The sequence below is a fragment of the Gobio gobio genome (genome assembly GCF_949357685.1).
Source record: "Gobio gobio genome assembly, chromosome: 3".
Classification (NCBI taxonomy): Eukaryota; Metazoa; Chordata; class Actinopteri; order Cypriniformes; family Gobionidae; genus Gobio; species Gobio gobio.
This window is the reverse complement of record NC_137099.1, coordinates 29,524,014-29,550,414: the sequence shown is the minus strand read 5'-3', so window position 1 is coordinate 29,550,414 and position 26,401 is coordinate 29,524,014. Positions and strand designations below refer to the sequence as shown.

At 41.7% G+C, this 26,401-nt stretch overlaps 1 protein-coding gene across 2 annotated transcripts in view; it reads right to left on the bottom strand.

Moving 5' to 3' along the window:
* Positions 1–26,401, bottom strand: part of pspc1 (paraspeckle component 1) — a 93,374-nt gene that overhangs the window by 19,042 nt on the left and 47,931 nt on the right. Inside the window, exons 6-8 of one of the 2 annotated variants that reach the window (XM_079813047.1) lie at positions 23,283–23,388; positions 900–936; positions 58–92 (exon numbers count right to left, since the gene is read on the bottom strand). In XM_079813047.1, coding sequence (XP_079669173.1) covers positions 76–92; positions 900–936; positions 23,283–23,388 — 160 coding nt within the window. In that variant the 3' untranslated portion in view covers positions 58–75. Of the gene's footprint in view, positions 1–57; positions 93–899; positions 937–23,282; positions 23,389–26,401 lie in introns of those variants that run through there. The other variant, XM_079813046.1, reaches the window with a different exon arrangement.

The following is a 26,401-nucleotide window of genomic DNA, read 5'->3' as shown; positions in this document are numbered from 1 at the left end:
ACGGGCCGAGTCGCACTGGCAGCAACAACACCACAGTAACGGACGGACACGCTCTCACTGTTGTTTTCTCTGCTTTCAGGTGAGTTTAGTCCCTAAAATCACACACACATAATATAAAACTGTTCCTGACACGTTTCTTACCTGTAATTGACACGCTTCTGTCGAATATTTACTTTATTGAAATAGTTCAGTATCTTTGAAAAAGTCTGTTAGCATCTCACAACAGGTTTGCTAATAGGCTAACGTTATAACTTACTTAACGTTAACTCTTATGAAAGTTTGCATTCCTAATCACGTCTTTATGTGCAGAAGAGAGGCTTTGAGAGATTTGTTAGGTTTTGCTGGCAATCTGTCAATGGGTAATTGGATGTGAGCTAATTTATTTAACGTTAAACTAACTTACTATAAGTTATGTTAATGGCATCCCTTACAGGAAGCGTGAAAATCAAATGAAACGAAATTATCTTTCATGGTAAATAAATTATATTGATTACATTTAATGTTTAATTATTTAATAACATTACATTCAAGAATTTTTTTTTCTGTAATTTCAGGAAAAATATATAATTCTACAACAACAGAGGCAAAGGAGGACCCATGGGCTGCTGACAAAGAAGTAGGAAACTCAGGTGAAGGAGCTCATTAAATAACTTCATTCGTATTGTACAAAAGTAACACTTTAATGAGGGGAACAATTCTTAGCTTGCATATTTGCTGTTTATTAGTATTATAAAGCACATATTAATTCCTGACCTGCATGACCTTATTCTGCAACATCCCTAAATCCTACCTGATACCTAAACTTAAACAACTAATGTTACCTCACTATCTATTAAGCAGTAAATTAAGAATTTGAGGCAAAGTGATGAAAATGAAAAATTCTGTCATCATTTACTCACCCTCACGTTGTTCCAAACCTGTATGAGTTTCTTTGTTCTGCTGAACACAAAAGAAGATATTTAGAAGAATGTTTGTAATAAGCAGCTAGAGCAACCATTAACTATCATAGTATTTCCCCCCCTACTATGGTAGTCAATATTTGCTCTATCTGCTTGGATACAAACATTCTTCAAAATATCTTCTTTTGTGTGAACTATCCCTTTAATAGCGAATATGTTTCCCATACTAAGGTGTTACCCCACAAATATTTTATCTATTTCACCATGCATGTTATTTTCTTTTACAATTTGCAAGGTTCTTCACAGGGACAGAAAAAGAGAAAGGCAGACGATCAAAAGAAAGCCCAGTATAGAGGTAAGTCTTCTCATCTCAGCCATAAAGGTGTCAAACGAAATAAATTGACTTCGTATTATCGATATTATCAACTAATATTGGACGGCATTGGACGTTTCATTGCTGTCACTAAGCTATCACTAGCTAGCTAGTTATCTACATATTACTACGCATTTCACTGACAATAAGGAAATCCAGACGAGCCAAATTTTAATGCTGCGTCAATTTTGAAGGTGAATAGAAATGCCAGAAACAACTGTTCATCTTGTATTATTTAAGATAGGGATAGAGCTACAAGAACTTATATATTTTACATTTGTAGTGGTAAGTACAGTGTATCCATAATAGCACTTTTGTTTGTAGAGGGTATAGTTAATCCAGTTTATGGGTCATAATTTGCTTAAGTGTCTTTACAGGTGCTTAAGAGAGTTTTTGCACAGTTTATGGAGTTAATATTTGTTAATAAATAGTTAATAAATATCCTTGAACATTCTTTCTAGCATTTGTGTATGACCAATTTATTGCAGTTGATCCTTCAAGTCTTAATTTTCTTGATTAAGTGTTGGAGTGACTATAAAAGCATTTTTGTTTGTTCATCCATAGTTTGACTCATAATTTGTTAAATATCCTCCAACGTTCTTTGTAGCATTTTTGTATGTGCAATTTATTAGAGTGTATCATTTAAGTCATAATTAGCTTTTTAAGTCTTGGAGTAACTATAGGAGCATTTTTGTTTGTATAGTTTTTATAAATACTTAACCCATTTGTGCCCAATTTTTTCTGAATGGCATGTTCTGCATTTATTTTCCCCAGGTTTTTGTATTTTTTCTTGAAAATCTTATTTGAATCTGTGGCCGGTGGGCAAATATGTTGAATGCACCCCTTCAATGTCAAATATGAATAAGAGGAGAACATTTAGCATCTAACTCAAAATAACTGCTTTCAACAAATCAATCTTTATTCATAATCAAATTTATTATGTTTGACTAAGTATACTAAAAACTATAGATCTGTTGTAAGATTTGTTTTGTTTGGATGATTCTAGAGACCTTCATGATTATGTTGATATATATATGTCAACAAAAAATACTTATTAGTAACATGAAAATATCCTTTCTTTGGGAGGGTTTGCCTTCGTTGTGCTCCCTGGAAGTAGGGGTAGGAAGTTGGCAGTCTCATGTAACAGGAAGGAAGTTAATACTTTTTTTTTTTCTTGAAATCCTTTATTTGGTTGTCTGCTTGTGTGTCATTAAGATATAAAACATGGATAATATCTAGAAAAATACTTACAGAAGGAAAATGACAACTATACACTGGCAACTATAGTTGCCGGTGGGCTTAACAATTAAAGGGGGGGGGGGGGGGGGGGGGCGCAAAACTCAATCTCGCCTAGGGCAACCAAGGAGCTAGAGCCGGCCCTGGGACAGCCATTTGTAGTGGTGTCCGAAACCATAGTGGACGTTATTGAGTACACATTCAATCTCACATTGCACCGCAATAACAAGTGTAGCCCTACAGCCGATGTACACACAACGGCTGTCCGAATTCACTCACTCGTTCTCATTCACTCCTTCAAGTGAACAATATAAGTGGATAACGTAGGAAATAGTGAATGAGGCTTTAGGGGGCGATTTTGGATTCAGCCATAGGCTGTAATGCGATCTCAGCTGTGCTCTCACTACAGTGCAACGGGACCCCTCTCAAACAGTGAGGCGCTGCGCTCTGTTCTGAACATTGTTTAAGCAACATATACCGGTATTGTGGTATCATCAAAATTCATATCATAAAAATAAATACCGGTATTCAGTATGAACTGGTATACCGCCCAGCACTACTCCTAATATAGTTTTTTTCTTTTGGTTCCCCTATTAGTGATCGCTGTTATCCATTAACCCTTTGACGCATACAGTCTTGGCTGGTCCCTGAAGCGAATATTAAGGGATATATCGGTAATACATCGCTGTTGTGGCTGCGGTGTTTCACGTGACAAGCATGATGTGTTGTCATATAAATAATAAAGTGATACGTTCTAAAATAACGGTCGCCTTAAAAAACTTGCTTCAGCAGTTTCTTGAAAATGGCTTAAGACTGGGTTGAGATAGGCAGGTCTTGGAAGAGTCAAGGTAAAGGTCAATGACAGTGATTTTGTTTCTCTTTGAGGTGGCACCACAAGGGCCCATTCAAGGGAAATGTAGGTTTGAAGTAATGAGTTTAGGTATTGGGTGCAGAGACAGGGGTTTTTCTGTAGGCAAAAATCAGTGCCTTGAATTTGATAAGAGCGGCAATTGGCAACCAGTTAAATTTTATGAGGAGAGGTGTGACGAGCGCTCTCTTTGGCCCATTTAAGACCACTCTTGCAGTGGCACTAAAACAGCTGGCTGATCAGAACACACACTAAGCAATGTTACCAAGACTCTTTCTTTATCATTCTCTGTGATTTCAATAAACGCTAACGCCAGACAGCACATCACATGCCCCACCAGGAACAGTAACATACTGGACCATTGCTACACTTTTTTAACCCCCTCGACTCGGCGGTCGCGCTGGCGCGATCGGTTCTCTTTTTTTCTTATCAGTGCCAAAGAGACTCAAATAACTCTGTCGTTTTTTATCATTCATGCAAGTGTTATACATCATTATATTCTGTTAAGTTTCTATTTTTTTGTGTACAGTCACAATAAAAACAAATTGTGCTTTTTGCAAAATAAGGGAAACAAACAAGATTCGCGATCTTCAGCCTCTCTCTCAATGATGTCTAATCTGATTCTCTTCAGATTCTCTTTAGTGAAACCTTGACACAAACATGAGACATATGTCTAAAGAAACGTTGAAATGTTAAATCATGTAAATCAAAATGAAAACAAATATTCTGTGTTTATGTAATCTGTGTGAAAAGTGGGAGATATCAGTCAACTCATTACTGACTCATTATCCGCTAATGCGGCCACGCTCACGGACCGCGCGCTCATTAAGATTCAAATACAGGCAATCCATGTGTCGACGCCCACACACACATCAACTCATACAAACACAACTAGTGAAGCTATGGTTCAGATACATCGCTTTGAGTAATAATCCTGGAATAATTCTCCTCACGGAAAGCTAATTCAGGGCTGATTGTGGTAAGTTTATTCAGTTAGCATCTGTGAATATGAAACGCAAAAAGACTGTTTAAATATAAATCCTGATGCAACATGGCAAGACTGTTAAGACAAGAGTTATTTGGCCTGTTTAAGGCCAGGTAAGATTAAGGACCTGATCCTGGATTACTACAATAATTTCAGGATGCGGGTCACTTCTGAGTCAGGGACATCAGACTGGCATCGTATTGGGAAAGGAATAATAACAGGCTGTACCCATCTCTGTTATTCTTTTCGCTTTCGCCATGAACATGGTGGTTAAGTCAGCCGAGGTGGAATGCAGAGGGCCCCTAACCAAGTCAGGCGTACGACAGCCCCCTATAAGAGCCTATATGGATGACCTTACCATCACAACGACATCAGTCCCAGGGAGCAGGTGGATCCTACAAGGACTTGGAGACTCATCACCTGGGCAAGGATGAGGTTCAAGCCCTCCAAGTCAAGATCCATGGTGCTGAAGAGGGGGAAAGTGGTTGACAAGTTACGTTTTTCCATCTCAGGAACAGTCATCCCAACCATCTCGGAGCAACCTGTCAAGAGTTTGGGGAAGCTCTTTGACTCCAGCCTGAAAGACTCTGCCGCCATCCAGAAGTCCAGCAAAGAACTTGGAGCTTGGCTCACCAAGGTTGACAAGTCTGGTCTGCCTGGTAGATTTAAAGCTTGGATCTACCAGCATTCCATCCTGCCCAGAGTCCTGTGGCCCTTGCTGGTCTATGCAGTCCCAATGATAACAGTTGAGTCCCTAGAAAGGAAGATCAGTGGCTTTCTTCGGAAGTGGCTGGGCCTTCCACGCAGTCTTACCAGCGCTGCACTGTATGGGACGAGTAACATCCTGCAGTTGCCCTTCAGTGGCCTCACTGAAGAATTCATGGTGGTACGCACCAGAGAAGCCCTACAGTATAGGGATTCCAGGGACTGCAAGGTGTCATCAGCCGGCATTGAAGTGAGGACAGGAAGGAAATGGAAGGCTTGGAAAGCAGTGGAGGAGGCAGAGGCAAAGGGCACTGGTGGGAACTGTGGCGATAGGCAGAGCGGGCTTAGGCTACTTCTCAAAGTCTCTGGTCAGCCAGGCCCACGGCAAGGAAAGGCACCAACTACTCCAGGAAGAGGTCAGAGCAGGCGTCGAGGAAGAGCGAGTGAGCAGGGCGGTGGGACTTCGGCAGCAGGGAGCATGGACTAGGTGGGAGAGTACACTGCAACGTAGGATAACCTGGGCGAATATCTTACAAGCAGACTTCCATCGGGTCCATTTCCTGGTACAAGCTGTCTACGATGCCCTGCCAAGCCCAGAAAACCTCCATGTCTGGGGGAAGAGCGAGACACCTTCCTGCCTTCTTTGCTCTGGAAGAGGCTCTCTAGAACATCTCCTCAGCAGCTGCCCAAAGGCTCTGGCTGATGGTCGCTATCGTTGGTGCCATGACCAGGTGCTTAAGGCGAGCTTCGCCTCAGCCATCAGCACCAGCAAACACCATCATGCACCAAAGAAGGCAGTCCCCTTCATCAAAGCTGGAGAGAAACCCCAGGGACGACCACAATTAACAACCGGTCTTCTCCACAAAGCCACGGACTGGCAGTTGCAGGTCGACCTGGGAAAACAGCTAAGGTTCCCTCAGCACATTGCAACAACAAATCTCCGCCCAGACATGATAGTTACCTCTGAGGTTTCAAAACATCTGATCATGCTGGAACTTGCAGTGCCCTGGGAAGAGCGTATTGAGGAAGCAAATGAGAGGAAACGCGCCAAGTACCAGGAACTGGTGGAGGGGTGCAGGGAGAGAGGCTGGAAAACCTTCTATGAGCCTATAGAAGTCGGCTGTAGAGGCTTTGCAGGACGTTCACTGTGCAAAGTCCTCTGTTGTTTGGGCATTACAGGGGCGGCCAAGAAGAGGGCCATTCAATCCGCGACCGAAGCCACAGAGAAGGCCATAAGGTGGTTTTGGATTAAGAGGGCTGATCCGTGGACTGCTACTGGGACGCAAGTCGGGGCTTGATCAACCCCGGCTGGGTCGCCTGTGCTAGGGTGTATGATGTTGCGAGACCCGAAACACCCAATGATCCCAGGACACATCACTGAGCATTCCATAAGATGTTTCTTGCATAGTGTATAAATTGTATCTTAATTTTAATCAATGTATTTAAAACGAATTTTGCTTCATATTGATGTTTAAATATTATACCCCATGTTGTTTTTTGTTTTTTTTTAGAAAGTTAATTGCTTTCTTTAAACTGAATTTCATTTTGTATAAATTGTATCTTAATTTTAATCAATGTTTTTAATATATTTGATATAATATAACAGACTGGTATAATAAATATATTAGTATATTTGATACCAGTATAGCAGACAATAGCCTTAGCGCTGGCTCATGCATTTCATGTATTTCTGACTGAAGTGCGAAATGATATTTGAGTATTGTGTGTATTTGATCCATTTACAAATGATTCAGAAAATATTTGCCATCGAAATGACTGGGAAAAAGTGTCCCAATCAACCTAAAGTCACCAGATACTATTTTAATCATAATTGCATTGCATTATGTTGTTTTAAATCCTAATATTTTACTTATAACATTCATCATTACCAATTATTCAGTTATTTGTATTTATTGAATATTGAATTGGGTTCAGTGTCACAATATTACAGTTTTTTTTCAGCTCTTCTTTCAAAAACATTTCTGATTGAAATCGTTTCTTTTTTTGGCAGATAATTTAGCTTGCTTTAAAGGTGAACTATGTAGGATTTTTGCAGTAAACCATCCAGAAACCACTAGGCCAGTGTTATATATTTTGTTCAGTTGAGTACTTAGAATATCCCAAATGTTTTCAACTATTTGTAAATCGTGAGAAAATTGCTATTTTAACCAAGGAGCCGGGACGTGCGAGCTATGCGTGTGAGGGAGTCGCCTGTCGATTGCGTCATATCTGCGTCACCCTCGGTCTCCGGTTTTATTCAGTGAAACACTTTACTCTCACTGCATTGTGAACAAGTGTCATAGCTGCCGCCGAGCGAACGTCATAACTTCCTTTTCAACACACTCAGATATATCTAATACGATAAACAGAGCTGCGTTACCTCACACTCAGCACTGGAGAAGAGGAAGTGCCGCCGGCAACCGTGTCATAATAAAAGTCCCGCCAGCGACTATGCCATAATAACAGTCCCGCTCTTCAATCGCTCCTGCGGCCTTGCTCAGCTCCACAACACTCGGTCCTGCTCTGCTTCAGACTACAGTAATGTTAATAATCGCATCCATGAACATGATTTCTGCCCGAGTCCTATCCTGACTGTTTCCCACCGGCTGTGAGGTGAAGACCACATGTCCCGAGATTCTGTGCTCAAACGTGGCGTCATCAAACTACGCCTTTGTTTTGAACAGGCGACCTCTAGTGGACGGAAAAGTTACATAGTGTAGCTTTAAGTAAAAACTTTAAGTAAAAAACATTTAGATTTTCCCCCGAGAAAACTTTTTTTTTTTTTACTGTTACTGTACTTATCTAGTAAACCTAAAATCTAGTAGGCCTACCTAAAGCTCATTTATTATGCAGCTCATTATTATGCAGGTCTTTGTTTCTCAGGAGTGATCACATTATTATTCATGAATCGTTCACGCCTACTCGCATAAGGCCTGAGCAAAGAAAAAGTGTTTTACAAAATGTAAATGAATATGTTTTATGTGAATGAGTAGGCTCAATGATTCTCATATCATTTTGAAGCAAAAACTCAATTTCAAAAATTATGCATAAACATTATTATCTCAAAAATACAAGCATGTACATACATGTTGCTCACATATTATGGTAGCCCAGTTTGTGCTGAATAGAGTTTAATTACACTTTTGCCATTAATATGTTTATAAGCAACTGAAAATGCAAAAATGTCAGAGCATGTCAAAACTTCTAAAGGGCCCCAAAACCGCTCAGACTCCTAGGGGTTAATTGATGCATATCACTCTGTTCCCTGAGCTGCTTTGGGACTCTGATCAGTGTTTGGTTTATCTTCTCCCAGCCTACAGGCAGAAACTTAAATCTGCTAAGACTGTAGTAAAACCTGTCTCAAAGGTCTCAAAACCCACACCCACCCACTCTAACCATCTCGTCACACAAACATCAACACCCTCTTCCCCTCCCTGCTCCCTGCCTGCACTTAAGATCTGTGATGAGGATGTATTGCGGGTTTTCAGGAAACAGAATATAAGAAAAGCCAAAGGCCTAGACGGTGTCTCACTAGCCTGTCTCAAACACTGTGCTGTCCAGCTGTCATCCATCTCCACACTGATCTTCTACAGATCACTGGAGCTGTGTGAGACTCACTCCAAATGCTCCACCATCATTCCTGTACCCAAGAAACTAAAATCACAGGACTAAATGACTATAGATCTGTTGCTTTGACGTCTGTGGTCATCAAGTCATTTGAGAGATGGTGTTGGCCTACCTGAAGGACATCAAAGGATCCTTGCTGGACCCCCTGCAATTTCTTATCAAGCAGACAGGTCTGTGGATGATGCGACCAACATGGGACTGCACTACACCATAGAGGTCTTCACGGAGCCCCCGAGACCCGACCCGGGTCTCGGGTTGGGTCCAAATCTATTACTTCGGGTCCCGGGTCTGTTTAACATTGTGTGTAATACCCAAGTCGATGAGGACTCGGAGAACACCTGCCCGTTATCAGAGTCAGTCAGCACTGCTTGTGTGTTTTTTGTAACTTGCAATTTGTAAAATTAGGATAAGAAAAGTGTGAGCCGGGAAATAAGGTTTAAAAAAAGAAAGAAAGAAAAAACACGAGCGATCTCTCTCTCTTGCTCGCTCGCCTCGCGCTCGCTCTCTTGCTCTCTCTCTCTCTCAGCCATTGCAATCCTTCATGCATATTGTGGACAAACATGAGAAAAAAGTAATTGCTTTCAAGTGTATTACGTGTGATGCACTGTTGAAGTTTGATTTGAACTTATATTTTAATAATTTATTTCAAATCAGCAACAAAATCTCAGGTGAACGGTCACATAAATGTTTTATATGACGCTCAAATTGCATAAAAAAGCTCCATTTCAGGTTGCTCCAGCTAACACGCATGTGCAGTCTCAAGCGCGTGTCATGTGTCTATGGCAACCCGAGCTTCCGCAGTGACTGACTTTAATAATAATATGAATGAACCGTCTTGTTTAATCTTAAAGTTTTGGTGAACAGACTCGGCTCACAGAGATGATAGCAAATAAATAATGCTGAAGTCAGCGGCCACTGAACGAGCAATCGTTACTATAGTTCAAAAAGGCAAACAGTCAAAGTTATTATGCGAGTTAACTCGAGTCGAAATGCAAATCTGCAAAGACGCATTTGTCATCCGTCACCGTGACATAAAGTGGACTTTTAAAGCTGAAATGATGAGTGAATGAAGCATACTTGGAATAACAAGAGAGGAATAACATGGATTTAACTTTTTGGCAAGGATGTAATGCATCAAGTCAATCAAGTAACGTTACAAGGAAGGGAGACGACGGCTATAGGTAAGACAAAAAGTTATATTTTTCGCAACTTGTTTATTGACTTGTTAATATCAGTTTATTGTGGAATATGTGACAATCGGATCCAGTCGGGTCTGTGTCTTCCCACCGGGTTCGGTTCCAGCTTTTAAATAATAGATTGGTCCAGGTCGGTTCCGGGTACTACATTTTTGGCATTTCTCGGATCTGCACGGGTCCGGGCCCAGTTTTTGAAATAATAGACGGGTCCGGTCGGTTCCGTTTAGCACATTACGGGTCTCTTCGGGTTCGGGTACACATTTTTTGACCCGTGTAGACCACTACTACACCCTGCAACATTTGGACAAATCAGGGACTTATGCAAGGATCCCTCTTTGTGGACTTCAGCTCCGCTTTCACCCTACTATCTGTCCTGTCCACTCATCTCTTTCCAGCCTTTTCTTCTTCAGTTGTATCTGCACTCCTTCACATCATCATCATCACCTGTCTTCACACTAGTACCATTCCCACAACATTTAAGCAGGCTAGGATAACCCCACTGCTTAAGAAACCCGCTCTAAATCTTGCACTTGCACAGAAAACTAAAGACTGGTATACCTTCTTCCATTCATTGCTAAGACACTTGAGCGAGTTGTGTTCAAGTCTCTACCTTTTTCACACAGAACAACCTCCTGGACAACAACCAGTCTGGTTTCAAAAGGACCACTCGAATGAGACTGCCTTGCTCTCGCTTTTCTATTTTAGTTGAAAATGGTGTCATCTAAGTGGCCCCAAAGTAAATAACTAATTGCTTTTTACAACGGAAATTAATCAATCAAAAACTTACTTTAGCTGGACAATAACAGTTTTTTTCTAGAGCTGCTGTACAGTCAAAACAATCTCTCTTCCATCAATTTCCTATTATCACTGTAAAGCTGCTTTGAAGCAATCTGTATTGTAAAAAAAATTCTATATAAATGAAGGTGACTTGACTTATTACCTATATAGATCGTTTTTGTTCTGAAACAGGGACTTAATTTGTTACAATTCTTGTACTTTGCCGCTGCATCATTCATCAAGATGACTGACAAGTTCGCTCCATGAGCTTATTGTGGCTTTATTTGTAACTGTCGGGACACGCAAACACTATACGAATGTAGCCATCATTCCCGCTGTTAAATTATATACTATATTTGTATCAATAGTGCAGCAAATTCAAACTCGCTCTTTCTGGATCTCCCAGCACTGTCTAGAGGTTAATGAATGTTATAAAACAGCTAGAGCAGGAATCAAGGCTTCATCGGGATAGCAATCTCGCACGGAGAAACACAATTATACAACATTTTAAGATGAAGAGGTGCTCCTTTGGTTTTCAACTGTGATAACTAATATGCTCCCTCGCAGAATCAGACACTACTGCTTTTTATATAGCACATTTCCCGTTATGAATTATAATTCCCTCCAGAAGCTAGCACCTTGCGGTGCCATTCCAAAGAGGCACAAAACCACTTTCATGGACCCTTACCTGTGCTGTTCCCTGCTGGTGAAATTACCTGCCATCTTTAGGCTTTTGGCTCCTGTCTCCTGTTTGCCTCCTGCCTTGTGTGTAGCTCTGTACAGCCTTGCTTGCGTTTGAATCTCCATTTTGATATATTTTCTTTGTTCTACTGCTAAATATAACTTACTCATCACCATATATTGTTTATATATTGCCTATCACGTTAAATTTGAAATCGCTAGCTTTTAATCTAAATCAACATCACACATTAGCATTTCGCTAGCCTGTAAGCTTGTCATCTCTGCACCCGGGTCTCCTGTGTTCTGAGTTCATTAGTTGGATTAGTAAATAGTGTCCAGCAAACAATTGTGGTAAATTGGATTAATCAACAAACACGGTAAGTTGTCATCTCCTGTCATTGTCACTTGCACCGCATGCTGCATGTTTAGTATAGGCTTCTCCGCTGGTGAACAGGGCTTCACATGTGATAAATATAAGGAGATAGTTAGGCTGACGGAGAAGATTTCAGAATTAGAAACACGCATCCATACTTTATCTGTGAGATGGTGTGAGATGGTGGTCCAGTGGGTTAAACCGAACTGATACGCAGAAGGCTGCTGGTTCGATCCCAGCGGTCACCACCAGTGTGTCCTTGAGCAAGGCACTTTACTCCATGTTGCTCCAGGGGGATTGTCCCTGTAATAAGGGCACTGTAAGTCGCTTTGGATAAAAGCGTCTGCCAAATGCATAAATATAAATATATATAAATATATCTGAGAGTAGTGAGGATGTAACAGCTTTAGACACTGATTTGGATGCGAATAGCTTAGTGAACTCTGTACATTCTTCGGTTAGGGCTGCAGGGCCCCCGCAGCAGGGAAACTGGGTAACGGTGAGACGGCATAGTCGCGGATCTAAAAACCGCTTTTCCGTTCTGGTTAGAACATCAAACAGGTTCTCCCCTCTCAGTGAAGCACCCACTGAGTATCCTGTTGAAAGTGCCCTAGTCATTGGTGATTCTATTACACGGAACGTGAAAATAGAGACACCAGCCACCATAGTCACATGTTTACCGGGAGCCAGTATTATATTAATTGACAATATTAATATCAAAAATAAAGTGCAACCAACATTTCTTCAGGTTGAATAAACTGGCTGAACCTGCTACTACTCTCAGTTTAATAAACAAACAATATTTAACAAAAGATAAAATGTAACCAACTACTCTTCAATGACTCTACAGATTTCTTTTTCAAAAATATCAACATGATCTGACCGCAGAACACTTCCCTGTGCTTTCACTATGTCGCCAGCAGTACTAAAAACTCGCTCTGCTGGCACACTGGTGCCAGGAATGCACAGGTAACATTTAGCAAGGGTTGAAAGTACAGGTAGCTCTTTCTCCTGGTGGCTGGATAATTTCTCGCTCGTTGGCTTCTCCTCTGCCATCCGCCATGCTATGTTTTGTTTTCTTAGCGCTAGTGCGTTGCGATTATGTCACAGATAGGCAGACTGAATCGAGTTACGTTTAACGCCTTTATCATTAAAAATGCTAAGAAAAAACATCCATATAAAGTCTGACGTGCTTAAATCCAATGCGTTATTTCCTATGATCGATACAATCGATTGATTACTTTTTAAAACGATGTTAGATCGATATATGTCGTCCGGAAGGCCAACTTGTCGAGCACAGATCGATGTAGTTAGATCATAGGAAAATAAATCGATACATCAATGTAGTAGATTAGTCGTTACACCCCTATATATTTACAAATCCCTCTGTAAATGTTTTTATAATATAACTAGGTACAAGACTGGAAAGTTTGGTGTATATAGTCTACTGTAGTTGCTTCTGAAGTGGAGATTTCGGACTTGGAGAGAAAAGGCATTTTGAGAAAACGGGTCACAGAAATTTGCATCAGCCAATGAGATTGCGCATTTAGAGTTAAATCACCCCTTTTCCTTTCACGATTGGTTGCTGATAAAAAGGAGATGACCATATATGGATCTGACAGCATTGTACAGAAGAGCGAGAGCTTTGTGTTGATGATGACAGCGTGCAGACAGCGATCGCTTGCGATTGCATTTAGAATGTAAACTTTTGATGAATTTATGAGAAATCTACAGACGCAAACAGGAAGTAAAACTCCCATTAATTTTTCTCCATAAGGATTTAGATTATCAGCCATAATGTCTAAAACATCTGAGGTAGACTGACCACGAGTTGTGAAACGAAAGTTTCTGCTTCTGTAGCTAGAGGTCTGTAAGAAAAACTACACTACCCACAGTCCTAAGCTTAACAGCGACGCCTCTGATTGGTCCAACTCGCTGTTACCATTAGAAACGTTTACCGTACCCGCAAACGGCTGTAGCGATAACAATAACTAGCTAGCTGACTAGCAAAGGGAGCTTGTTGTCACAAACTTTCAGTGGTTTAAATACCAGAGAATGCATATACTTACATCCAGTTATTTATCTGATAATAATGTATCCTGAATTTTACTTGTAGGCCTACATTGGCTAATAGGAAAAGGAAGAGGTGACTTGTTGAGTCAGTGGCATGAATCTAACCGTGAACCAAATTAACCCCAAAAACAAAGTTTAGTACTGTTTTCCGAGCTCACTCACTTTGGGCTTGTAGCCGAGCCCGTTTGCTGGCATTAGGAGGAGGGCTGCTGTCTTGACGGCGCTTAAAAAATTGCCAGATATCAATGTTTGAATCTTGGTTGCGTGTCGTTCATGAATGATTCGTTCATTTTGAACGAATCTTTAATATGACTCGGGACTACCGAGTTGTCTCAGAGAGTGATTCGTTCATTTTGTGTTGACCGCGCATGCGCATTACGCAACATATGGGTTCTGATTCTGAATCGACAGGTGAGATCTGAGTCTTTTGTTCTTCCTGTCAGTCCCATAGAGATGGAAAGACAAAAAGATTAGTTCATTTTGCTGAACGAAACTCAAAGATCCGAGTCAGTAAAATGATCCGAACTTCCCACTACTCACACTGACAGTTGCAGCGCAATATGAAAGACTTTGTCTAACTGTACAACAAACAACCAATGAAAATGAACAATATGAAACTAAAACGACATAAGCTTAATAAAAAAAAAAGCTTAATAAAATGGCTTAGGAACTGTAGGCTATTTAGAGGTGGATAAACTCAATTTAGAGGTGGATAAACGCACTTTGGAGGTGGGTAAACGCTATTTCCGAATTTCGGGAGGTGCGTAAACGGCGTTTACGTGCGTTTAGCCTCCACTACATCCCTGGATATAATACAGATGAACAATTGATAAAACTTGGGTTGCTGAATATTCGATCCCTTTCCCCAAAAGCGCTTATTGTTAATGCTATCATTACAGATAATAATCTAGATGTGCTGTGTTTGACAGAAACCTGGCTAAAACCTGACGACTACATTACTTTAAATGAGTCCACCCCCCAAGATTATTTTTATATACATGAGCCGGGTCTGAAAGGTAAAGGGGGAGGGGTTGCTGTAATTTATAATAATATCTTCAGTATTACTCAGAAGTCTAGTTTCAAATATAATTCCTTCAAAGTTTTGGTGCTTTATGTAACGTTATGTAGTGTACATGATAAAACCCGTTTAACATTTGTGTTAGCTACTGTATACAGGCCACCAGGGCATAATACAGACTTTATCAAAGAATTTGCTGATCTTCTATCAGAGTTAGTACTGGCCGTAGATAAAGTACTGTTGGTGATTGTTGGTGATTTTAATATCCATGTACACAACGAAAAAGACGCATTGGGATTAGCATTTAAAGACATTGTAAACTCTATTGGAGTTAGGCAACACGTGTCAGGACCCACTCATCGCCATAATCATACTTTAGACCAAATATTGTCACATGGAATAAATTTTGATACCGTTGAAATTCTGCAGCAGAGCGATGACATCTCAGATCATTACCTAGTATCATGTATACTTAATTTAGCTAAGGTTGCAAAGCCGCCCCCTCGCTTTAAAAATGTCAGGACAATCACTGCTGCTACTAAAGATTGCTTTTTAAATAATCTTCCTCGTCAGTATCATCTCCTCAGCATCCCAGATAGCTTAGAAGAACTCGATGTTGCAACAGAAACTATTGACTCTCTCTTTTCCAGTACTTTAGACACAGTTGCTCCCCTGCGCTTAAAGAAGATTAAAGAAAATAGTCCAACGCCGTGGTACAATGAGCACACCCGGGCCCTTAAAACAGCAGCCAGAAAAATGGAGCGCAGCTGGAAGAAAACAAAACTAGAGGTCTTTCGTTATTCGTGGAAAGAGCACATGTTCGCATACAGAAAGGCCGTAAAAACTGCTAGATCTGCTTATTTCTCGACTCTCTTGGAAGAAAACAAACACAACCCTAGGTATTTATTCGATACAGTAGCAAAATTAACCAAAAATAAAGCTTCAACTTCAGCAGTAATGACTTTATGAACTTCTTTACATGTAAGATTGATAATATTAGGAAGAAAATTTTAACCATGCAGCCGTCTACTACAGTATCACATCAGACAGAGCATTGTAGCGTCACTGAGGAAAAATTACACTCATTCACTGCTATAGGAGAAGAAGAATTGGCTAAACTCATTAAATCATCAAAATCAACAACATGTATGCTTGGCCCTGTACCGACTAGGCTATTAAAAGTGATGCTACCAGAAGTCATAGATCCTCTTCTTAATATCATTAATTCATCTTTGTCATTAGGATATGTACCGAAAACTTTTAAGTTGGCTATTATTAAACCACTTATTAAAAAAACGCAACTTGATCCTACAGAATTAGTCAATTATAGGCCAATCTCAAATCTACCCTTTCTGTCAAAAATACTTGAAAAGGCAGTGTCTTCACAATTATGTTCCTTTTTAGAGAGTCAGGATTTAGACCATATCATAGTACTGAGACTGCTCTCATCAGAGTTACAAATGATTTACTCTTATCATCCGATCGTGGCTGTATCTGTATTAGTATTAGTGTTACTCGATCTTAGCGCTGCAATTGATACTATAGACCACAACATTCTTTTGAATAGACTCGAAAATTATGTAGGCATTAGTGGAATTGCTTTGTCATGGTTTAAATCATAGCTATGTGACCGTTATCAGTTTGTAGCAGTAAATGAAGAGATGTCCCACCGATCAAGTTCAGTATGGGGTACCGCAAGGCTCAGTGCTAGGACTGCTGCTCTTCACCCTGTACATGCTACCACTGGGAGATATCATTAGGAAGCATGGCGTTAGTTTCCAATGTTATGCTGACGATACTCAGCTCTATATTTCTTCACGTCCTGACGAAACTTACCAATTCACAAGATTAACAGAATGCATAGCTGATATAAAACATTGGATGACCAGTAATTTCCTGCAACTCAATTCAGAAAAAAATGAATTTTTAATTATTGGACAAAAAAGCTCCACAAGTAGTAACCTAGAAAACTGTCTAACACTGGATGGCTGCTCTGTCAAGTCCTCGTCGTCAGTGAGGAACCTGGGTGTGCTCTTTGATACCAATCTTTCGTTTGAAAGCCACGTTTCTAGCATCTGTAAAATTGCATTCTACCATCTTAAAAATATATCTAAATAACGGCACATGCTCTCAATGCAAAATGCTGAACAGTGACCTCAAAGTTAGATTATTGTAATACTGGGTGGTTGCCCTGCTCGCTTAATAAATAAACTCCAGCTGGTCCAAAATGCAGCAGGTCGAGTTCTTACTAGAACCAGGAAGTATGACCATATTAGCCCAGTTCTGTCAACACTGCACTGGCTGCCTATTAAACATCGCATACATTTTAAAATCTTGCTTATTACTTACAAAGCACTAAATGGTTTAGTTCCCCAATACTTGAGCGAGCTCTTAACATATTATATTCCATCATGTCTACTGCGGTCTCAAAATTCTGGCCAGTTGATCATACCGAGAACATCCAAATCAACTGCAGGCGGTCGATCCTTTTCCTATTTAGGCAAGGAAAAGGATTGTACCTAAACTCTGGAACAGTCTTCCTAACATTGTACGGGAAGCAGACACACTCTGTCAGTTTAAATCTAGACTAAAAACACATCTCTTTACTGTGGCATACACATAAAACACTTTTTCAATGAAATGATTGTTAGGCTGCATTAACTAGGTCAGCCGGAACCCGGAACACTTCCCATAACACCTGATGTACTCGTTACATCATCAGAAGAATGGCATCTACGCTAATGATAGTTTCTCTGTTTTATCCCGAGGTTTACTGCAGTCAGCTGGATCCGGGCCGTATCCAGATCAGATGGTGGACCTGCGCCCAGAGAAGACCAATGCATGACCCTGAAGTGTCTGCAGAGACTGTGTCAATTAGACTCCCCTGAAATTGCATCGTCGACACGGCGTTCTCAATAAACCCGTCTCCGGCGTGATGACTCCGATTGTTTGAATATTACAATTTAATAATTCTTAAATCGATACGTCATCCTCAATAAACCCGTCTCCGGCGTGTTGCCTCCGATCCTTCGAATATTCCGATCTATTATGACCTCTGACCTGTAAAGTTGGCAGAATAATAATCATACACTGCTTGTTAATTGGACAGAGGAGAACTGGCACCCCGACTGAGCCTGGTTTCTCCCAAGGTTTATTTTTCTCCATTAGGTCACCTGATGGGGTTTTGGTTTCCTTGCCACTGTTGCCTCTGGCTTGGCGTGCTCCGTTGGGGACACTACATTTTTCAACTAAATATCCAAATAAATCTAATTATTACACTAAATTAACCCTATAAACTAAATTACTGATCTAATTACTGATCTAAAGCCCACACTGTCACTGTATGATAATTGAAATGAACTGATGACATAAGCGTTTTCTCCAGAAGGGCTATACGGCTGAATAAAATTCTGTTGCATTATTTTCCTGTTTAACACTGTAAAGCTGCTTTGAAACAATCTGCATTGTTAAAAGCACTATATAAATAAGGTTGGTTGACTTTAGCCATTTTCAAGAAACAGCTAAAGACACACCTTTTTAGTTTTTTGATGAACCATCAACCCGTGCCAAGATTTCTCGTTGAGGTGAAAAGCTGTCTCGCGCCATATTGTCAAAGTGTGAGGGTGAAGTTAGGATAGAATATGTCACTGCTACGTTTACATTACATCTCCACTGTAGCTTTGCTTTTTATAGAAATAAAAATTTAATTCAGATGGATAACGGTCGCTTCAATTCCATCAGCTCATTCAAAACGAGCTGTTCCAAGCAGCACTGATCATCTGACGAGAAGACTGACAGGACCGTGGCAGAGGATTTTTTGCGCAACAGAAGCGTCAGATAAATGTCCATTTTAAAATGCACGCTCAGCACCACCGCTCCATATTCACAGAGTACGCACGATCGTGAAATTGAAAGTGAAAGTAAACGCGAGTGCGCATTCAAACACGATTTTACCTCAGTTTGAAAGCAGCTCCTCAAGGCATGCGAATCTCTAAATATGAAAGCTATCTGTGTAGTTTTAACCATCTCTTTATCAGAAGAAAAATTTGGTCTCTATTTGCACTTTGAATATTGAGAATATTGAATACTTTGATGGTTGCATTTATTGTTTGCACTTAATATTCAGTTAGGTTCAGTTGGAGTTCAAAAGTTGTAGAAGCTCATAAATCATGTGCAGTTCTAAGGTGTTAAGAGACAAATCATACAGGAAAGAAGCCAGTCAGTTGAGTTTGTGCAAAACCTTTTACACTGCTCGAGTATCGTTGTCTTTTACTGCATATGACGGCAAATTCATACTCAGAAAGTAGAACTGAAATTATATTCATTACAAGATGATGAGTTAAAACATTTCAAATGCACCTTCAAACTATTTTTATTGTCATGTATTTCCTAAACGAGGATTTCTTAAAAATACTATGTAAAAAACCTCTCCTTGAACTGTCACCCTATCGTGGTGGAGGGGTTTGAGTACCCGAATGATCCTGGGAGCTATGTTGTCTGGGGCTATATGCCCCGTGGTAGCGTCTCCCAAGGCAAACAGGTCCTTGGTGACGGGCCAGACTAAGAACAGTTCACAAACCCGTTATGACTACAATTACAACAAGGACCGAGACGTCGCCCAGCATGGCGCAGTCGGGGCCCCACCCTGGAGCCAGGCCCGGGGTTGGGGCTCGTATGCGAGCGCCTGGTGGCCGGGCCTCCCCCCATGGGGCCTGGCCAGGCTCAGCCCAAAGGAGGCGAGGCCGCCGACGACCCGATCTCTGGACACGGAATGTGGCTTTAGGGACGTGGAATGTCACCTCGTTGGCGGGGAAGGAGCCTGAGCTTATGCGGGAGGTCGAGAGGTACCGACTAGAGATAGTCGGGCTCACCTCCACGCACAGATTGGGCTCTGGAACCACACTTCTTGAGAGAGGCTGGACTCTCTACCACTTGGGAGTTGCCCATGGTGAGAGGCGGAGAGCTGGAGTGGGTTTGCTTATAGCCCCCCAGCTCAGCCGCCATGTTTTGGAGTTCACACCGGTGAACGAGAGGGTCGCTTCCCTGCACCTTCGAGTCGGGGATAGGTCTGTCACTGTTGTGTGTGCCTACGGGCCAAACGGCAGTGCGGAGTACCCAGCCCTCTTGGAGTCTCTGGGAGGGGTGCTGGAAAGTGCTCCGACTGGAGACTCCATAGTTCTACTGGGGGACTTCAACGCCCACGTGGGCAGTGACAGTGACGCCTGGAGGGGCGTGATTGGGAGGAATAGCCCCCCTGATCTGAACCCGAGCGGTGTTCTGTTATTGGATTTCTGTGCTAGCCACGGATTGTCCATAACGAACACCATGTTCAAGCATAAGGGTGTCCATCAGTGGACGTGGCACCAGGACACCTCATCGTCTCATCAGACCTTCGGCCATATGTCTTGGACACTCGGGTGAAGAGAGGGGCGGAGCTGTCAACTGATCACCACCTGGTGGTGAGTTGGATCCGATGGCGGGGGAGGAAGCTGGACAGACTCGGCAGACCCAAACGTACTGTGAGGGTCTGTTAGGAACGTTTGGCCGAGCCCCATGTCAGAGAGATCTTCAACTCCCACCTCCGGCGGAGCTTCGACCGGATCCCGAGGAAGTCTGGAGATATTGAGTCAGAGTGGACCATGTTCTCCACCTCCATTGTCAATGCGGCTGCTCGGAACTCGGTCCTATGGGGCCTGGCTGGCTTGTGGGACTCCGGAGGCAGCTGACAGGTACCGGCAGGCCAAGCGGACTGCAGCCCGGGTAGTCATGGAGGCAAAAAACAAAATCGGGCCTGGGAGGAGTTCGGTTGGCCTCAAAGAGATTCTGGCAAACCGTTCGACGCCTCAGGAGGGGGAAGCAGTGCCCAACCAACACTGTTTACAGTGGAGATGGGCAGCTGTTGACCTCAACTGGGGATATCGTTGGGCGGTGGAAGGAATACTTTGAGGATCTCCTCAATCCCACCGACATGTCTTCCATTGAGGAAGCAGACTCGTCCATCACCCGGGCTGAAGTCATAGAGGTAGTTAAAAAGCTCCGCGGTGGCAAGGCACCAGGGGTGGATGAGATCCGCCCTGAGTACCTCAAGTCTCTGGATGTTGTGGGGGCTGTCTTGGCTGACACGCCTCTGCAACATCGCATGGTGGTTGGGGACAGTACCTCTGGACTGGCAGACCGGGGTGCTGGTCCCTCTTTTCAACTATAGGGGGATCACACTTCTCAGCCTCCCCGGGAAAGTCAATGCCAGGGTACTGGAGAGGAGAATTCGGCCGATAGTGGAACCTCGGATTCAGGAGGAACAATGTGGTTTTCGTCCTGGTCGTGGAACACTGGACCAGCTCTATACCCTTTCCAGGGTGCTGGAGGGTTCATGGGAGTTTGCCCAACTAGTCCACATGTGTTTTGTGGATTTGGAGAAGGCATTCGACCGTATTCCTCGTGGCATCCTGTGGAGGGTGCTCTGGGAGTATGGGGTCGGGAGCCCCCTGCTTAGGGCAGTTCGGTCCCTGTACGACCGGAGCAGGAGCTTGGTTCGCATTGCCAGCAGTAAGTCAGACCTGTTCCCGGTGCATGTTGGACTCCGGCAGGGCTGCCCTTTGTCACCGGTTTTGTTCATAATTTTTAAGGACAGAATTTCTAGGCGGAGCCAAGGGCCGGAGAGTGTCCGGTTTGGGGACCACACGATTTCGTCGCTGCTTTTTGCGGATGATGTTGTTATGTTGGCCTCCTCAGACCAGGACCTTCAGTGTGCTCTGGGACGGTTTGTAGCCGAGTGTGAAGCGGCTGGGATGAGAATCAGCACCTCCAAGTCCGAGGCCATGGTTCTCAGTCGGAAAAGGGTGGATTGCCCACTTCAGGTTGGTGGAGAATTCCTGCCTCAAGAGGAGGAGTTCAGGTATCTTGGGGTCTTGTTCACAAGTGAGGGAAGGATAGAACGGGAGATTGACAGACGGATCGGTGCAGCTTCTGCAGTAATGCGGTCGATGTACCGGTTTGTCATGGTGATTTACCGGTCGATCTATGTTCCTACTCTCACCTATGGTCATGAGCTGTGGGTCATGACCGAAAGGACAAAATCCCGGATACAGGCGGCCGAAATGAGCTTTCTCCGTAGGGTGGCTGGGCACCCCCTTTGAGATAGGGTGAGAAGCTCGGTCACTCGGGAGGAGCTCAGAGTAGAGCCGTTGCTCCTCCACATCGAGAGGAGCCAGCTGAGGTGGCTCGGGCATCTATTTTGGATGCCTCCTGGACGCCTTCCCAGGGAGGTGTTCCAGGCACATCCCACCGGGAGGAGGCCCCGGGAAAGACCTAGGACACGCTGGAGGTATTATGTCTCCCGGCTGGCTTGGGAACGCCTCGGGGTTCCCCCGGAAGAGCGGCACGCTGGAGGTATTATGTCTCCCGGCTGGCTTGGGAACGCCTCGGGGTTCCCCCGGAAGAGCAGGAGGAAGTGGCTAGGGAGAGGGAAGTCTGGGCGTCTCTGCTTAGACTGTTGCCCCCGCGACCCGGCCCCGGATAAGCGGAAGATGATGGATGGACTATGTAAAAATCTAGTCTCGTTCTCGTGAGAAGAGTCTCGTCACACCCCTAGTTAATACTAACAATTACTAATTCGATTATATTTATTTATTTTATTTGTATTATAAAAATAAAAAAAACTTGCTACGTGTACTTTGCTAGACTAACTGGAACTTGTCACAGCACTTACATATTGTTGCCCTATTGTTGATTTGACTGCTTCTATTGTTCTCCTCATTTGTAAGTCTCTTTGGATAAAAGCGTTTACTAAAGGATTAAATATAAATGTAAATATACACTTTTTTATAGTACAATGACCTCTTTTATGTGAAAAGATGAACATTTTATTTCTCAATTCATGACCCCTTTAAATTATGGTTGCAAATTTCTTTGACACATTTGTAACCAATGTTCCCACTCTGTGTGTGCGCGGCTGCACAGAAAAAGAAATGATCACACAGATGCAAAATTTGCAGGGAAAGCCATTTCATTGTAATCCAATAAATGAGAAATTGCAGTGTTTTTGCAGAGTTAGTGTCGCTATAGTATTACAGGTTTCATAGAAAGAGAATGATGTGTGCCAAACCAGTCTCGGTAGGAATACTTCAATGGTTGTAGACCAAATAACTAAATGCGAGAAGTAATGCAAATACCACGTCATTGTGTTTTAAAGAAGAGTGATTAAGTGGTGGTAATAACAGAAAACATTTAGCAAATAGATGTCAGTTTAAATGCTTCAATTTGTTTTAATATGATTATAAGTTTTGTTGTTTTGTATTCAAAATGTCTGGTATAAAGAATGTTTTTGTTCAGGTGGCCAAAATGTCCACACGATAGAGAAAAGCCAGACAAAAATTAGAGGGAACATTGTTTGTGACCATTTTAATCACATTCTGGACCCTGCTAAAATAAATATAACATCAAAATGAAAATGAAGCATTTACTGTACTCACGCTCTCCATGAAACTGGGCTTGAATCCATCTGGTTGGCGTCTCATGTCAAGGTGCTCTCTATGACGCATCATATCTTCCTCACGTCTGCGTCTCTCTTCCTCATGCCTAAGCACATATAACTCAAATTCAGTTAAACTTCACATTCAGATCGACCATCTGGTACACCAAAACGTGAATATTTCAACACAAGTGAAGCACAAAGCTTTGCTTAAAAAAATAAATAATAGGTTAGCAATGAAATGTTACATCGGAACCATGGAAACATTTGGATTCGTGCCAAATGAGAAAAGTACACAGGCCCATATATTTAAGCCATCAGTCAGCTTTGTATTGTTTTGCAATCTCACTTGATTTTCCAATAATTTAACAATATTACATGAGTTATTATATTATATTACACCCAGAGTTAAACTTAAAAATTGCGGTGATCGTGCATTCGCTTCTGCTGGACCCAAACTTTGGAATAGCCTTCCTCCCTATATTAGGCATGCCCTATCTCTCACTACTTTTAAATCTTATCTCAATAAATTTATTTTCCTTGGCTTTTAACACCCCTTAGTATGTTATCCTGGGTTTTTCTTGTTTACTGTTGATTGTTTATTTGAGTGTTTGTTTTGCTTTTACTTTTTTATTTTCTCTTGTTTTACTCTGTTTTCTTTTATACTTTGTAAAGCACTTTGGTCAACCTTGGTTGTGTTTAAATGTGCTCTGTAAATAAAAATTGATTGACCGATTGATATTATATTAATATTACACTGGACATGGAATCTAGTTTCTTTCTCAAATCTTCGCTCACATCACACCTATTTTCACATGGGAATATAAACATTTCCTTTTGTTTCATTTTAATTACTATATTTGCATCTTTTACTGTGGTAAAGTAGAAAAACATTGTAGGACAGATACCCTTTTAACACATTTTGTGCGTGTTAAAATTGGTAAGGCACGTCAAATTTAATTGTAATGCGCATTTCTCACACACAGGCAATTTAGTTTTGGATTCTCTGGCAGCGCAGCATCAAATATAGCCTAAATGTCTTGCGCCTGCAGAAGATAAAATTTGCTCTTCAGACCTTTTTGCTTTGGAACATCAGGAGAAGACATTAGAGATTGTGTCTATCCTGCTCACATCCCTCACAAAGCGCTTAAAGAGTGGTGTATATTATATAATATATTTATATATATATATATATATATATATATATATATATATATATATATATATATATATATATATATATATATATATATATATATATATATATATTATATATATATATATGTTGTGTTATATCTTTGTGGGGAAATCTAAAATGGATGGATATTTTTTATTTAATATTTAACTTTGTTATATTATTTAGATGTTACCACTTTACAATAAGGTTCCATTAGTTAACTACATTAGTTAACATGAACTAATAATGAACTGCACTTATAAAGCATTTATTTATCTTTGTTAATGTTAATTTCAACATTTACTAATGCATTATTAAAATCTAGCTAACATTAGCACTGTGAATTAACATGAACAAACCATGAACAACTATATTTTTATTTAAGGTCCCATGGCATGGCATTTTTCTATTATTTTATAATGTTTCCTGAGGTGTACTTATATTGTTAGTATGATTTTTACATCATAAAATGTCATAATTAAGAAATAAAAGGCATTTTTTATATACTAATGTTTGCCCTGTGGCTGAATGCCCTGTTTCAAGGGGCGTGTCTGCTGCGAGACTTCAGTAAAAACGCCCACTGTTATGATTGGCTGACATCTTTGCATTTGAAATGAGTATCAGATCTTGTAGCGGAGGGGGCGTGGTTTAACAAGGTCTACAAGCAGGCACGAGCCTGCTGCCAGAGAGACGGATGGACCCGAGTTCACTTCTCATCAGTTCTGTCAGTACGTCTCAGTTCAGTGAACTGTTGTAGTTACTAGCATATACTTCAGGTTATTAGTTTATTTCTAGTCGGAGGGACTGCCACTCATGTCAGAAAGTTAGTAACTTTAGTAAATTATGGATCAGCGCTGACTTGAGACGCGAATTCGATTCAGTCCGATTTGGTGAACTGGTTCGACCGGTTCACTAAAAAAAGACTCAAAAGAAAGATTTGTTCGCGAACCGGACATCACGGACCAGAGACGGAGCGATTGCTAACAAAGTTATTTATAGTAACTACTGAGTTATGAGAGCGCAAGTTTATTGTGTTTGTATCTGAGAGTTCTGAATAAACACGAGTCTCAGTCACGCTGAGTCCGTCTTCATCATTATTCTACCAACTTTGTAACACATATGTACCATTACAGCTGTCAAGATGAACGAGTTACGAGTTAAGTGTTGATTATAGCATTATTTTTAGATATTTTCCTATCATATGAGAAGCGTCAGTGACGCGCATTGAGTACACAGCGCAAACAAAGACACAACAGCAGTAATCGAATGTAATCCAGTTTATTGTGGGTCTAGGCTGGCTAGCCTGGATACCCTCACGCTTACCCCCCTTCTGCTTAATCTTGTGCTGCGTTTGGTGCCTCCGCTGTGGGCCAGATGCAGTACTGGGGGTCGGTGATGTTGAAGGCAGACCGATCAGTGCAGCCCGAGCTTCGGCGTGCGTGAGGTTTATCTCTAAAGATGTGACTCTGCCGATGTTGAGCAGAAACTCTCGACTGTATGCACATTTTAGAACAGAGACGCGACAAGGACGTACAAAAACACTGACTCACAAGATAGAAAACACCGTTCTGTCGGGAGAGAGAGAAGCCGCAGCGTGTGCACGAATAATACAGTTCTGTGTGAACTTGAATAATTAGCCACACATCAGAAATCACTGATCACAGATCAGAAGGAACTGAAAAAAGACTTGTTTTCATTTGTACATCCAAACACTGAGAAACTGCCAGCATTCACTCGTTCACAAGCCATGATCTCTCGAGGACAAATATAGAGCTTGCATGGGCGTGCCAAATTCTCTGGGCGGAGGAAAGGGAGGTAACCGTTCCTGTTATGAGGTCATAAAGGGAAAATTCAAGATCAGCTCGTCTGGGCTGTCATTTTCTCAAAGGCAGAGACTTAGCCAATTTCTAGCCACTTGGGGACAATATTCAGGCTAGGGGAAC